Consider the following 13163-nt stretch of genomic DNA (forward strand, 5'->3'; position numbering starts at 1 on the left):
TTGGCCTGCGGTAGAGTCCAGATGAACTTTTGACAATGACATCCAATTTATTTTTCAAAGTAAAATCATTTCATTGAACAGAACCAAACCAACTTCCAAATAAATTACTCAAGTAGTCACACAGCAGTGTCTGCAACACCTTAACTCAGAGCTCCATCATCTGATATGTTGCCCAGGGTCATACTGACATAAATAGGTGAGATGTTCATGTGTTAGTCTACAGTTCATCCTTCTCCTCTCCTTGACAGTAGCATGCTGCTCTCTGGCTGTTCATGTAGGGTCTGCAGCCCAGAGTCCACACTGTGTTGAACAAGGTGTCTGCTACTGTTTCACATGCTGAGGAGAGGAAGTGACAGAAACCAACAGGACAGTCAGTCAGTACAGAGACAAAATAAGGTCATACTTGGCATTTTCCTGTAATCTGAGATTTACTCAGGCTGCAGTTATTTTCATTTTACATTGTATTATTAGTACTTGACAGGTGTAAGCACTTAGGCAATTCCCTCCTACTATTCTTAAAGGTAAAGTTTAGGCAGAATGGTGCTAAAAATTGGTAATGTGCTCAATAACCCTGCCCTGGATGAAATAAAGGATGAAAAGTTACCAACCTTCAACTTTGGACACAAAGCCGAGACTCTTCTTGAGGTCGGAGCAGATGCTGTGGAGGCACCAGCGGAACTTGGAGTCGCAGCGGTACTTGTTGGAGCCGCAGGTGTCGTAACACATATCCAGCTGGTTGCAACACTTGGTCATGGCGGGGATGCCCATGTCCATCTGGAGCACAACAAAGGGGATTAATGTGTGTGTATGCATCTGTGGGGGGTTTCCCCTCAAATCCTGATTCCTTTCTGAACTCCTCTGAGCTTCTTAGTTTATATTTTTAAGTTCTATTAATATACATAAATTATTCCTGAGTAGCCAGAATAAACATACGGCCTCTGGAACAGGAAGACCGAAGAAGTAGGAGCTGCATCCATTAGGTTCTGGCATCTGGAAGCCTGGACGAGGAATGGGATCTTTACCTGAGAGGGGGAACAAAGCAAGATATCATGTTTCACAACAAGCCTGTTGCTTAAGTGTGCTGGCCTCTGTTTGACATCCATGTGGGTTTAAATTATAAACTGTGGGGCGGCTGTGGCTCAGTGGTAGAGTCGGTCGTCTTTCAATTGGAAGGTCGGAGGTTTGATCCCCGGCTCCCTCAGGCTACATGTCGAAGTGTCCTTGGGCAAGACACTGAACTCCAAATTGCTCCTGGTGGCATAGCCAACGGGTATGAATGTGATAACTGATTGACAGTTGAGCATTTTAGGTAGCAGCCTCTGCCATCAGTGTATGAATGTGTGTGTGAATGGGTGAATGTGATATGTGGTGTAAAAGCAGCTTTGAGTGGTTGCAAAGACTAGAAAAGCGCTATATAAGTGCAGTCCATTTAACTGCACAAAGGTTACATAAGCATTCAGAATGATTAGGAAGACTGCTGGAAGACAGCAGTCGAAGCATGTCAAGGTAAAGAAAAAACACCTTCAATCATTTTTCTATTGATAAAAAAAGTATTCAGAATGATATTTGACACATTCCCCAGTCACCACATGAAATCTCTCCTATCATGCTGGGTCACAGTCCATGTCCAGGCACTCTTCCAAGTGATAACAAAGATGATAAGTACCAGGAGAGGTACATCCTAGTATGTGTTAAGTATCAGAGCGTTTTAGTTGTATACTGGCAACTTCCAGAGTTCAACAGCTTTAATCTTCTCGTGCAATATGAAGGTGTTTTTCATACTGTCAGTTACCATAGCTGCTAATTTTAAAAAAAAACAAAAGAAGAGCACACTTAATTTTTAATCTGTTAGTAATAATGTGGATAAATCCTTTACAATAAGAATATTTAAATAAATTTGTTAAATAAAATAATTAGTTTATTTTATTATTTTGATAAGGTTCTGGTGCTAGATTATACTTTTGAAACTTATAGTAAAAAAAACAAACAGATGTCAACATGTGATAGTAAAGCCCAACCATATTTATATATATATATGGCAGATATGGGCAGATAACAGATACATGATACGTGATATGTTTGTTTTTTCTAACTGATAATATAATGCAGAAAACAATGCTTGGGGTGGATCAGAAATTATGTCATCACTAGTTTGAGCATGCTCAAACTCCATAGTTTGGTTCTTCAGTGGCTGACAATATCTAGTATTGTTTAATATTGTTAGTTAGCTATTCGTTAAAGAAAGCATTCATCTGAGTACCTTTGCATAGACTAACTTGCACAAAATCAGTGTATAATTCATATAGAAAAGGTGTAAATCATTCCTATATCAGCAACCAAAATATGTGACATTTTCCCCTCTAAATTAGATATGGGTCTCAAAAATCAGATATTGGTCTGGGACAGTTTAAACTGCATTCGAAATAAGATTCTTAATGTGAAAAACATGGCAATTAAAAGGCTTCCTGGAAATATTTAATACCCATAAAAGTGACAATTCTTATTAGAAAAAAGAAGGTATTTTGAGTTTCCCCCAAGAACATAAACAAGGACTTCACAGCCCTCCCTTGACAACCTAAACTTTTATGATGAATGCCGGCAGTATTTCATTGCAGGTAATCAGTGTTAAGGGGGTAACTGTGAAACATAATATCCCTACAATTACAATTATAGGCTACTCCAACATATAACAGAAAGAAAAGAGGAATCAAAAAGATTTATCATGCTCCAAACTAGCTGATAAAAGGTCAATGTCGGTATTATCCTGACCATAAACCAGGCTTACCATATCGACAGTGGTACTGGCAGACTCCATCACGTCCGCCCATGAACTCCAACATGGAGTCAAAGTAGCTGCCGGCTGATTCAAAGCCTCCTCTCAGGGAGTGAAGTCCCCACTCCCCGTCCCCTTCCTCTGCCTGTGTGCCATCAGAGGCTGGGCCCGGTGGTGGTGGTGGTGGTGCTGCTGCTGGGTCCTCGGCCTCCTGACTGACCACACTGTGGATACACAGGCCTAACAGGAGCAGGAGGGAAGCAAGAAGGGCCAAACGGGTCATCATGTAGCCCAGTCTGAAAACAGTTAAAGCTCTGAGACTGAAGGGAAACACAGACACACTCACAGAGGCAATACTGAAACTGTCTGCGTGACCTGGACTTTGAGCCAGACGCAGGGACGGCCTTGTATGTGGAGGATCAAAGTCCAGCTTCTATCTCGTCATGTTTGAGCTTTTATCATTCTTACTGATTGATTAGAGGCATAGTGTTCGATCAATGATCAGCCAAGAGCTTTCAATTAGATTTTAATACCATTAATTTAACACTTCATCTCTGATGATGGTAACAAAGAGTATATCAAACTGGATAGAGTGGATTAGAGACCATCTCCTCTGTGCACTGCTGCCTGATTTTTAAAGTCAGTTAATTAATCTACAAGGTCTGTCAGTGGGAGCAAATTAATGTGAATACCTGGTGCCATTCTTTTATTGAAACCTGATGGGTGATGGGAATTGTTACACAGCGATAGCATCATCCTTGTGTGTGTGTGTGTGTGTGTGTGTGTGTGTGTGTGTGTGTGTGTGTATCAAAAAAGCATGTTTCGTGATGTTTCAGATATAGATTTTCTGAGGCTGGCAAGGCTTGTATCTGTGTGAAAGTCTTTTTTATTGTTTGATTAATTGATATTTTCATCATACAGCTTATTTGTTTCATTATTTTCCTGTAACTTCGTACTAAACTGTCAGTGCATTTGCTATAACATTTGGATGCAAGACTGATAGCGTTTGTCCAGCCCAGTAGGGGGCGGTAATGCACCTTTTGGCTGCCAACCGCCATTAAAACTCCAGCGTCCTGAAAGAGAAAAAGAAGAAGAAGCTGTGACGTTTGTCTCAAACACGGAAGAAGAGGGAAACGATGAAGTGATGTATGCAGAGCCATGTGAATCACAGTTTAAGGGACCGTTACAGAAACTGAGTATTTTTTGGAATGTCAGACCCCGAGAGATAGACTATAGATAAATAAATACAGTAGACATAGTTAATACCCGAAGAAGAATAAAGGAGCGTTATTTTTTTCTAGTTATATGTGCGCGAGGCTGCATTTATTATCACGAACATCCCAGATGACTTTTTGTTTTCAACGTATTTAAATATCTCCTACCTGGGTGGTCACCACCTCGACAAGATGGCTTTGTCATTTTCTCTACAAGGAGAAAATAATAATTAATTACGAGCAAAATAAAATGGCTTTCGCAAACTTATTCACGAGACTGTCTGCTGTCGAAGAAGATGTTAAGAGCCCTGTACAACCAGTCTTCGCTCACAGGTATCTTAACGATAGTTAGCCGTTTGCTTTGTGTTCCAAAGGGCAGTTCTGTTATGATGGCCATCATCTACAAACTCATTTCTAACTAGTTTTTGTTTTATAGGAACAACACTGGGAATTGCAAAAGAGGCAAGGCCAGAAAGAGGAAAGCCCAGGGTGAGCAGACAAGACCTTATGAAAAGGTGAGTTGAAATCAAGTCTTTATGTTGACTTGATTACATTGTGCATCCTGCTTGGTGACAGTAGATATGCTTAGAGCAACGTTTTATTCTCTCAATACATAAATCCCACAACAGCTACAAATAAACTCATTTGGTCCTTAGAATGAAAAAAGAATAAAAAATGACAAAGACAGTGAAATATATTTTCCAAATAAAGTAACCAATTTACTTTCTTTGGTATATTTATAATTTCTGCTCAGTTCTCAGTAGAAATGTTCATCTGGTTTACCATCCAGAGGTTGATGGTGCTCTATTATTCTAGACCAGGGGCTAAGAAGCTTCAGTTGGTTGATAACGAGCAGATCATTCAAGTCATGTGTGTTAGAGTGCGGAGAAACCTAAAACGTGCAGGAAGGTAGCTCTCCAGGAGCAGGGTTGGAGACCCCTGTTCTAGACAGGAAGTCACAGTCTTGTCTTTTTTTTGGCGGGCCACCACCAGTTTTAAACTGCTCTCTTCTGATCTCTGCACTGTCTTTTTAAAGCCAGTTTAAGGTTGTTCCACAGAGTCTATAAAGGCAGATATTCTTCAGTATAAGTGATATGAATGAGAAATGTGAAATACTGTTAATAATGAAGATAGCTCACTTGAAGTTGTTGTACTGTTCTTGTTACTTTTTCATTTGCGCTGAATTACATAGTATTGTTACTAGGCAGTATTATGGCTTTTACTCATAACTGCATGGTTTTGACAAATTTTTTTTAGTAGGAGTTTTTTCATAGTTAATAAAGTTATTCGAACAAATTATTTTTGCCTCTGCCATTTTTTTGTCAGATTCACACCAGTAATGGTGTTTTCCATTCAACCCTGGGTTTTTATGAGCACCATTAGACCAACAGCATGTGGTCACATTTAACCTAATGAGGCTTGACCCAGGTGTTCTAATTTAGGCTTACTTACCTTACCCTAGGACTCCATAGTCTCTTACTAACTAAGCCACGTTCATGAAAGCCACTTAAATTTCCTAGTTTATGGGAAGTCACATTAAAGCCTACTCATGGCTTAATCAAAGCCTTGTTTGTGAGACGACCATTTAAATGTTATTTCAACTGAATTCATCTAGTCTAGATCTACCTGCAACAGAATGTCATTCAAAATGAAATCATTTTGGGTAAGTGGTGCTTGTATGAACACCACAGATTTGTATCTATTCTCTCTGCAAATCTTGAAGAGTTGCTTAAAATGTTCCTATACAAACAGACATTTAATTTGTATGCATTTTCTTTCCACAGAAGCAATGCTACATAAATCAGACAACCAGAACGTATGATGCCCAATCCTTTAAAGATGATGACTCCAAGTCCAAACACCATATACAGAACACTTACAGAGAACATTCAAGTGTTGGCTTCAACAAAGATGTGATACACAACCACAGTGGTAAAGCTGGGCACCATAACGTGTCTCACAAAGGTCAGAATAACAAATCCATCCATAATCATAACTTGAACAAGCAACAAGGGTGGAAAAAGGAGTGGCAGAGTAATCAACATCAACAGAAGGATAGAGGGAGACCTGCATATAGAGGTGGAAGACATACTTCAAGAAAAGGTGGAGACTACAGGAAGAATAGAAATGATAAGCAGGTAAGCAAGAGACACATCATTCCTCATAAGTGTTGCAATTTAAAGCTCGTGAGGAGTTTTTAGCTGCCATGAAATACTGGAATTAATACTGATGCCTCCTTATGATGTACAAAAGCAAAAAAGAATATCCAAACAATATGTAGTAATTATATATTGTAAATTTTAATTCCTGTCACCTCTGCCTCTAGGTCAGGACACTGCATGGTGCTGAAACACCCTTTGTGTACATTTTCCACAGCAAACATTCACAGCTGGTTTAATGTTTGACTGTCTAAAGACAGCAGGAGGTTTCTTTTCAGTACAGAATACTACATACACATTTTCAAGACAGAGTCAGCTAAGATAAGAGGTGTTGTCCACAGGGGTAGCCATGATCCCAGAGAGGCCTTTTGCATGTCCTGTTAAAATCTGCTGTGTGTTTTAGCATATCATCCCAAACTCTCTTATCTCCATATATTTCCTCTGTGCCTTTTAAACCTCATACAGACCAAATAAAGGCAAAAATGTTTCTTTTAAAATTCAAATGATATATTAACAGCCACATGACTAAAACGCTTTTGACACTGGAGGAAATATTCTTGAAATTATTGGGAGGTAGCAAAAAAAATTGCATGACATTTATTTGACATGACAGTATGGCCTCTTATCTGCCCCCTGGCAGAAAAAGTAACATAAATCTGAGCCTGTAATTGATTAACTAAAAAGGAAACAGAGATGAGTGGCGCAAACTAATTCTGTAAGTAACTTGTGACATTACAATCCTGAACGATTCCTCTTCTTCAAGTAAAACCATATCCTAATTGAAAGCAGTTCTTTTCATTCTTTTTCTACCCATAATAAACTCTCTATGTTCTACCCCAGTCCAGTCGGTGGCAGTAATGCACCACTATGCTGGTTTGCCGAAAGTCACTAACAAAGGAAAAATCCACTATCCTTTGTCAACAGAACAGAAAGAACCAGCCAGAAACCTGCTTAGGAAAAATAAGAAAACAAACATACCTTGGGCTTTTTTTTTTTTTTTTTTTTTTTAATTTCTCCAGGAGTGAGAAGACTTGTTAGAGTGGTTTAGAGTGAAGATGCACAGGTGTACAAGTTGCATTTTTTTGCACCCCTCCCTATAAAAGAGGTTTCACACAAAGCTACAAAAAAATATAAATTCTTATGATCACTTAAATGCTTGTCTGAGTTCTAAATTACATAAAACGCAGATGAAGCAGCTGTGTCACACATAATTTAATCATCACTTAAAATGCTCCGAAGCCTGGATGTCTCATTTTATTAAATGCCTCTTGCCTGCTCTCCTCTTTCCTTTTCTTTGTTTTTTTTCACTTAGAACTCTGAAGTGAAATTTACAAGGTCCATGACACAGGAGTTCAAGGACCAAAATGCTTTGTTGGTGGATGGTCGCTTAATTTGTCGATATTTTTTTAGGGGAAAGTGCATCAAGGTATGTCATGTTTTTATAGATATTATAATACATCTTTTTAAAGTGATAAGACACTAAAATTAAAGAGTCAAAGTGACTTTTAGGAAATAAAAAAGTCACTGCAGTGTCCTCACGTTGCTTTCTTCCCTCTCCTGTCTGCAGGGTGATGAGTGCCAGCTGGAGCACGTTCAGGGTTACAACGATCTTGTTAAAGAAGCTTGCAAATTTTACATCCAAGGAACCTGCACAAAAGGGGAGAGCTGCCCGTACATGCACAATATCCTTTGGCTCAAAGGCGACAATCTAAAACTTCTTTCCCGTCTTAAATTAATTGCATTCTGTTAAAAATTGTTTTACTGCTGTTTGTTATAAACTGCGAACTTCTTAAAATCTAATGTTTCCTTTACTTAGCTGCACAGTCCTTTCCTTGCAAGTTCTTTCACAGAAAAGGAAAATGTTCTCAAGGAGCAAATTGCAGGTTTTCTCATGAGCCACTAAATGACATCACAAGCAAACTGCTGGAAGAGGTGCGTTTGTAAAAGTCCAGTTATAAAAATGTCTCATATGCATTTCTGTTTGCTAAAAACAAAAGCATGTTTACTTTCTCATCCAGGCTCTAAAACGGGAGAGTGAACTTCATGAACTTGCAAAGAAAGCTGAACAAGAGTCGTCAGGACAGCTAGTGAACACAGAAGAGTCAGAAAATGTAGTTGAAAATGAAACTCCTGATATTCTCTTACAACCTCTAAGGTTAGAACAAACTTACACCTATCCCTGTGATTCTCACAATATATTGGTGTAATTCTCTGATACTTTATTTTTCTTTGTGACATTAAGTTTTAACCTTCACCTTTTTTATTTTTGTTTTTCAGGCCAAACTTTTACCAAAGCGTAAAGACAAATGCTGATAAGGATTCCTTGTTACCTCAAACAGAAGAACTGACTGAAAACATAGAGGAAGCTGTTGCACCACATGAGTCAGATGCTGCCCAAACTAACAGCCCTCCTTCAACTAACCTTAATCAGAAGGAACTAGTTTGTTATTCAGTTGAAGCAGTGCTTGGACCTCAACTATCAAAACCTTTCCCTAGTTTCTTCACAGCTCCAAGAAGTCAAGAATCTGCTCCCCTCTCTTCTTCTGATCACACCCCAGTCTCTGCAAACCAAAGCCAGGTTCCCTACTCTGTTGAAGCTGTTCTCGGGTCTTTTAAATCAGTGGAAACACCTCCCCATCCTACTGCACAAACTGTATCATTTACCCCAAAAACGTACTTTAAAGAGCTCACTGATCCTCTACTAAACTCAGAAACACAAAATAAAAAAGCCTGGTATTCAGTAAATAACAGGAATGAAGGAAAGAACTCCCAGGAAAAAATGTTCAAGAGCCTGCCATCCCTCCAAGCGCACACCAGCCTGATTTCAAAGACCTACCCAAATCATGCTCTAGCCTCCAGGGATCCAAAGACACAAGTTGTGAATATGCAAGAATCCCTTAAACCTGTTCATGAAATCAATTTTGAGTTGCATTCTCAGAAGTCTTCCTTCAACAGCAAAGGAGATATCAAAGGAAGCAAGCATCTGGCTACAGATATTATGCACTCTGTAAACTGTAAAAGTGAAGACGTTGTACACCTGAGACCCACTCAACACAAAACTTTGTATTCATGTTCAACATCTTCTGAGCATCCTCTGCAGTCAAGGCCAAATGTCTGTGGTCTGACATCTGACTCACAAGCCTCTTTTAAGCCTTATTTTCCCTCCTCAGGTTTCACAGAGTTAAAAGGTAAAGCTACTGTTCTTACTGAACCTATTTCCAGCTCCATCAAGTCAAGTGATTCTGCAGACTCTGTCAGTCTTCACCCTGCAGCAAAACAGCCCACTGAGAGCCACCTGCACTCCAAAGAAACCACAGCAGATGTCAGCAGTAAAATGCCACACGGTGGTGGTTTGGCAGTTGGATTTAAAAAGACCATGAAAAAACCCTTTAACAGCCTCTTTGCAAACTCTATCATCACAGACTCTCTGCTGCCTAAAGATGACTCCGTAACAAGTTTGTCTCGTCCTCAAGGCTTAATTCAGTCACCCTGTCCTGCTCCAAAGTCGTCCCGGTCCTTTGTCAGCCTTTTTGCAGCTCCTCTCAGTGCTGCTCCTCTCCCATGCATTCAATCTCAACCAGATCATACAAGGACTTCCTTTGGTTCAGAAAAGCCAGCCTGGTTCACTGATGTTGCATCTTGTTTTTCAAACTCCAAAAGAAAAGCTGCTAATTTAGAGACACCTCTCAAACGTCGGGTCAAAACTGATGTCAGAGAAATCTCTCATACACTAAGATCCCCTCAAGTATCTCCTGATCCAGAAATAGGAAATGAAGGCAGTTCAATTGATTGTAAAATTCAGCGGGTGAATCCCGCCTGTGGTCTTGTATATAGTTCTATCAGGGAGCAGTCTAAATGTCCAACTCCTTGTGTGAAGAGTCAAACTACAACCCATGCCCAACAGCTGCTGCCGGACATACTATCCTGCAAAGGTAAGGAGACCTGCCACACATTACTTGTGATAACTGGTGTCAATTGCTGGTGTGGACTACATGTTTTTAATGCCATTTTCATTGTGTTGGTTCTTTCATAGAAGTTGCTGCAAAGTCGGTTCTGAGGACTTTGTTTCAGCACTTGAGCCCGTACCACCAGGATGGAGAGCAACAGGACAGTGTTCAGATCAGCATCCCTCCAGGTGTGCAGTTCATCTATTCCTGTTTAAAGATGTCTTTTATTAACATTTATGTATTACATCGAACTTGAATCAAACTGGCAAAATTGGACACTTACCTGTTATGGATTTGATTATATTTCAGAAACTGAAGGGAAGGACAAAAACAGCACAGGGTGTGTTTTTGAGGAGCAACAGCTGAAGAGTAACAAGACAGGTAGAAGGAAGAAGAAGCTGAAGGTAGGCAGGAAACTGGAAGAGAGCTGAGCATGTTATGGCGACGTTCCATCTTTTTTAAAAAACCTTCTTTGAGCTCCATCCAAAGTCTTTCCACTCATGCCTCACCCAAAATTGTCACGCCTTGTTTCTGACTTTCCTCCCCAAGCTAGATGTTTCCTACTGACAATGTGAAGCTTTAAAAACAACAAATGTACAGTCGGATTTACAGCCACGCTAGCGACATGGCTCCATAGTTGGGCAGTGTTGATGCACTGAAATATGACAACAATTACTGAATGTATAGCAATGTACAGGCATTCAAGACTGAAGAAGGGTTGTTATGCGCACATCACGTAGTTGCAGGGCAATCCAAAAAAACGGCAGCAAGAAAAAGAAGAAGAGTCTGCACACTTGCTCAATGCCACAAAAATCTTAATAGGCTTATCCTAACGTGTTGATGCAATAACGCAATGATTCACACAAACTGTACTGACTTTTGTAATGCTGGGAGTTGTCATGTGTCACCACCAGCAGGTCACTTATCTTAACAGAATTATGTTGGATTGAAACTGAATTCTGGTTTGCATGTTAACGTGATACGTGCTATACATCTTGTAAACAAGTACGCATATAGCTCAAAGCACCACAAAGTGTATGTCTAATGTCTAAGAACAGCCACTCTTAGTGTTGGTAATAAAAAATCTCAGATATTCCCCCAGAACACTGAGTAGTGTTTTTAGCAAAGGTTACTCAAAAACCAATCTCGGATCCCATGGCTATAGTCTGAGATGATTTAGCCTCTGGGGACAACGGTCAACGTGCTGGGCGGTAAGCAATAATCGACTTCCTGTCAAGACTTCCTTTTCCGCGTGCTGCATTGTTACAGAAAGAGAGACGTTTTCTTGTGATTTGCTTGTTATTAACGGGTCTTACCTTTTCTGAAATTTCAACATCATGATGAAGATTTGTAAGAAGTAAAAATTCAAGCTTTGTCAGGTCTGTCCTCAAGAGTAGAAGAAAACTTTTAAAATGCTCGTTTGTTGAACAGAGGTCGGATTGATCTGATGCATTCAAGGAAGTCGGGAAATCTTAACACTGAGCCGCTTTCGTGACACAGCATCAAGGGAATATATCTCAAGTTAAATTTTAGATCTAGAACAGATTGTTAGCTGTTAGCATGCAGATGTCTGTTTGTAGAGATTAATAAGAAGCTAAATCATCGTCAGATGACGCTGATGGGAGCCGGGATGTCATTACGGCGGACTACGTTCCGCCTTGCTTTTGCTCTCCACACGGACTGTTTTTCCTGCATACGCCGCAGCCTGCTGATACGTGATTGGTAAATATTACTCGGACTACAAGCGTAGCTCAAACGGAAACCAGAACTTTTGCCTGCCCGGAATTCCACGTCCCTGCGTAATCTCTATTTACAGATTCTACTCTAACACTAATACTAATTTGAAGCTGAGAGAGCATTAATGGCAGCAGGACGATGTATGTTGGATTGACTTTAATACACTTCAGTGCCCAGATTAATCCTTATGTCAAAACATGTCACCAAGTGCAACAGTTTGGCTCTTTAATGCGGTTTTAACAGTGCTTGGACAAAACCAGAGCTCTGTGGCACAGAACAATAATGCTGCAATCACATGGACTCAGGCAGACAAAAAACTCAATACAATCTTAGTGGACGATAGTGGGCGGTAAAATGTATCGATTGAGTAGTTGTTTAGTGATTTGTCTAATAGTTTTAGTGCAACAACACAATGACTCTTGATCAGACATTTGTTAAAAGTTCCCGTATTTCTCGCTTTGTAATCTTCTCCTCAGACTCCACAGACGACGGAGATCACAGAGCAGCAGCCCTCTCTTCAGACTCCACACATCTCCTCAAAGGCAGCAGGTGGGTCGACCCTCAGCCGTCCAGGAATGACTGAACCTCAGGTGAGAGACTCTGGCACACACTACTTGCCATCAAATACGCTGATGCAACATCACATTGAACCAAGACGGAAGACCCCATCACAGGAACGACAGTGTGTTAATGGGAACGTGGGGACAACACCACTCAAGGACCTTTTTAAGACTTTAGACTTCCACTTTGGACATTAACGTTTGGAATTATTTTGCTGTGAAATCAATTTAGCTTATCAGTTCAGCTTTTTGTATTCCATCATATTTGTGAGTTTTTAAGTCTTTATCTTGTGTATTGTTAAACTTTTTTTGAAAAAATCATTACACAATAAAATATTTTTAATATTGTTTGCAGTTTTTTTTTGTTGTAGCATGAGGAACTCCTGTGAGGAACATTGGGTTTGTGTTGATTTTGGCGCCCCCTGTGGACAAAGCTGTACCTCTTATATCTTTGCTGATTTTGTCCTGTACTTTCTTAAGTGGTGATTTTTAACAAAAATATCTCATCCTGCTTTCTTTAACAGTCTTATGTTACTCGCTTTAGATTTATGCTGTGATTTACTCACTTGCTACAGTTGCTTCCTCCTTCAGCTCTGGTAAAGCAACCATTGCTATATGCATATTGCATCTCCCGCATCTGTTCAACATGAGCATGGTTCTGCTCGAGGTTTCTGCCTTGTAAAAAGGAAGGTTTTCTGCCACTGCTGCCAAAAGTTGCTAAGTGCTGCTCATGGTGGATTCATGTTGGGTCTCTTTGAATAATGTAACGAAGA

The 13163-nt window shown here is 40.0% G+C and overlaps 3 protein-coding genes across 4 annotated transcripts; 2 read left to right on the forward strand and 1 right to left on the reverse strand.

The window, feature by feature from the left end:
* Positions 1–217: 217 nt before the first annotated feature.
* LOC138604975 (group XIIB secretory phospholipase A2-like protein) lies at positions 218–3056 on the reverse strand. 2 transcript variants are annotated; one of them, XM_069677022.1, is made up of 4 exons: positions 2786–3056; positions 934–1022; positions 609–774; positions 218–336 (listed from the first exon to the last, which is right to left on the reverse strand). In XM_069677022.1, the coding sequence occupies exons 1-4, from the start codon at positions 3054–3056 to the stop codon at positions 218–220; spliced, it is 645 nt and encodes a 214-aa protein (XP_069533123.1). The 2 variants fall into 2 exon arrangements, with proteins under 2 accessions (XP_069533123.1, XP_069533124.1); XM_069677023.1 differs by lacking the exon at positions 934–1022 and having other exon boundaries at positions 2786–2815.
* Positions 3057–3906: 850 nt separating this feature from the next.
* Positions 3907–7896, forward strand: LOC138604784 (zinc finger CCCH domain-containing protein 8-like). The gene is made up of 5 exons (XM_069676772.1): positions 3907–4320; positions 4424–4502; positions 5772–6125; positions 7459–7572; positions 7714–7896. Exons 1-5 carry the CDS (start codon positions 4238–4240, stop codon positions 7894–7896), a joined length of 813 nt encoding a protein of 270 aa, XP_069532873.1. The 5' UTR covers positions 3907–4237.
* Positions 7897–7950: 54 nt separating this feature from the next.
* LOC138604871 (uncharacterized) lies at positions 7951–12738 on the forward strand. The gene is made up of 7 exons (XM_069676900.1): positions 7951–8078; positions 8165–8301; positions 8424–9334; positions 9419–10078; positions 10180–10281; positions 10403–10497; positions 12307–12738. The coding sequence occupies exons 3-7, from the start codon at positions 8926–8928 to the stop codon at positions 12586–12588; spliced, it is 1548 nt and encodes a 515-aa protein (XP_069533001.1). The 5' UTR covers positions 7951–8078; positions 8165–8301; positions 8424–8925; the 3' UTR covers positions 12589–12738.
* Positions 12739–13163: the final 425 nt, after the last annotated feature.

The sequence above is a fragment of the Semicossyphus pulcher genome, unplaced genomic scaffold (genome assembly GCF_022749685.1).
Source record: "Semicossyphus pulcher isolate SPU_LCO1_2020_fin unplaced genomic scaffold, fSemPul1.0.p SCAF_27, whole genome shotgun sequence".
Lineage (NCBI taxonomy): Eukaryota > Metazoa > Chordata > Actinopteri > Labriformes > Labridae > Semicossyphus > Semicossyphus pulcher.

What these genes read in the sequence shown, in the direction of transcription:
- LOC138604975 (XM_069677022.1), bottom strand. Translation starts at nt 3,056, where the DNA reads ATGACCCGTTTGGCCCTTCTTGCTTCCCTCCTGCTCCTGTTAGGCCTG. An exon ending in CCAGTACCACTGTCGATATG is followed by an intron (nt 1,023 to 2,785) that starts GTAAGCCTGGTT and finishes TCCCCCTCTCAG; the next exon opens with GTAAAGATCCCATTCCTCGT. An exon ending in GTCTTCCTGTTCCAGAGGCC is followed by an intron (nt 775 to 933) that starts GTATGTTTATTC and finishes GTTGTGCTCCAG; the next exon opens with ATGGACATGGGCATCCCCGC.
- LOC138604784 (XM_069676772.1), top strand. Translation starts at nt 4,238, where the DNA reads ATGGCTTTCGCAAACTTATTCACGAGACTGTCTGCTGTCGAAGAAGAT. An exon ending in AGACAAGACCTTATGAAAAG is followed by an intron (nt 4,503 to 5,771) that starts GTGAGTTGAAAT and finishes TTCTTTCCACAG; the next exon opens with AAGCAATGCTACATAAATCA. An exon ending in TTAGGGGAAAGTGCATCAAG is followed by an intron (nt 7,573 to 7,713) that starts GTATGTCATGTT and finishes TCCTGTCTGCAG; the next exon opens with GGTGATGAGTGCCAGCTGGA.
- LOC138604871 (XM_069676900.1), top strand. Translation starts at nt 8,926, where the DNA reads ATGTTCAAGAGCCTGCCATCCCTCCAAGCGCACACCAGCCTGATTTCA. An exon ending in GGACATACTATCCTGCAAAG is followed by an intron (nt 10,079 to 10,179) that starts GTAAGGAGACCT and finishes GTTCTTTCATAG; the next exon opens with AAGTTGCTGCAAAGTCGGTT. An exon ending in TCAGATCAGCATCCCTCCAG is followed by an intron (nt 10,282 to 10,402) that starts GTGTGCAGTTCA and finishes ATTATATTTCAG; the next exon opens with AAACTGAAGGGAAGGACAAA.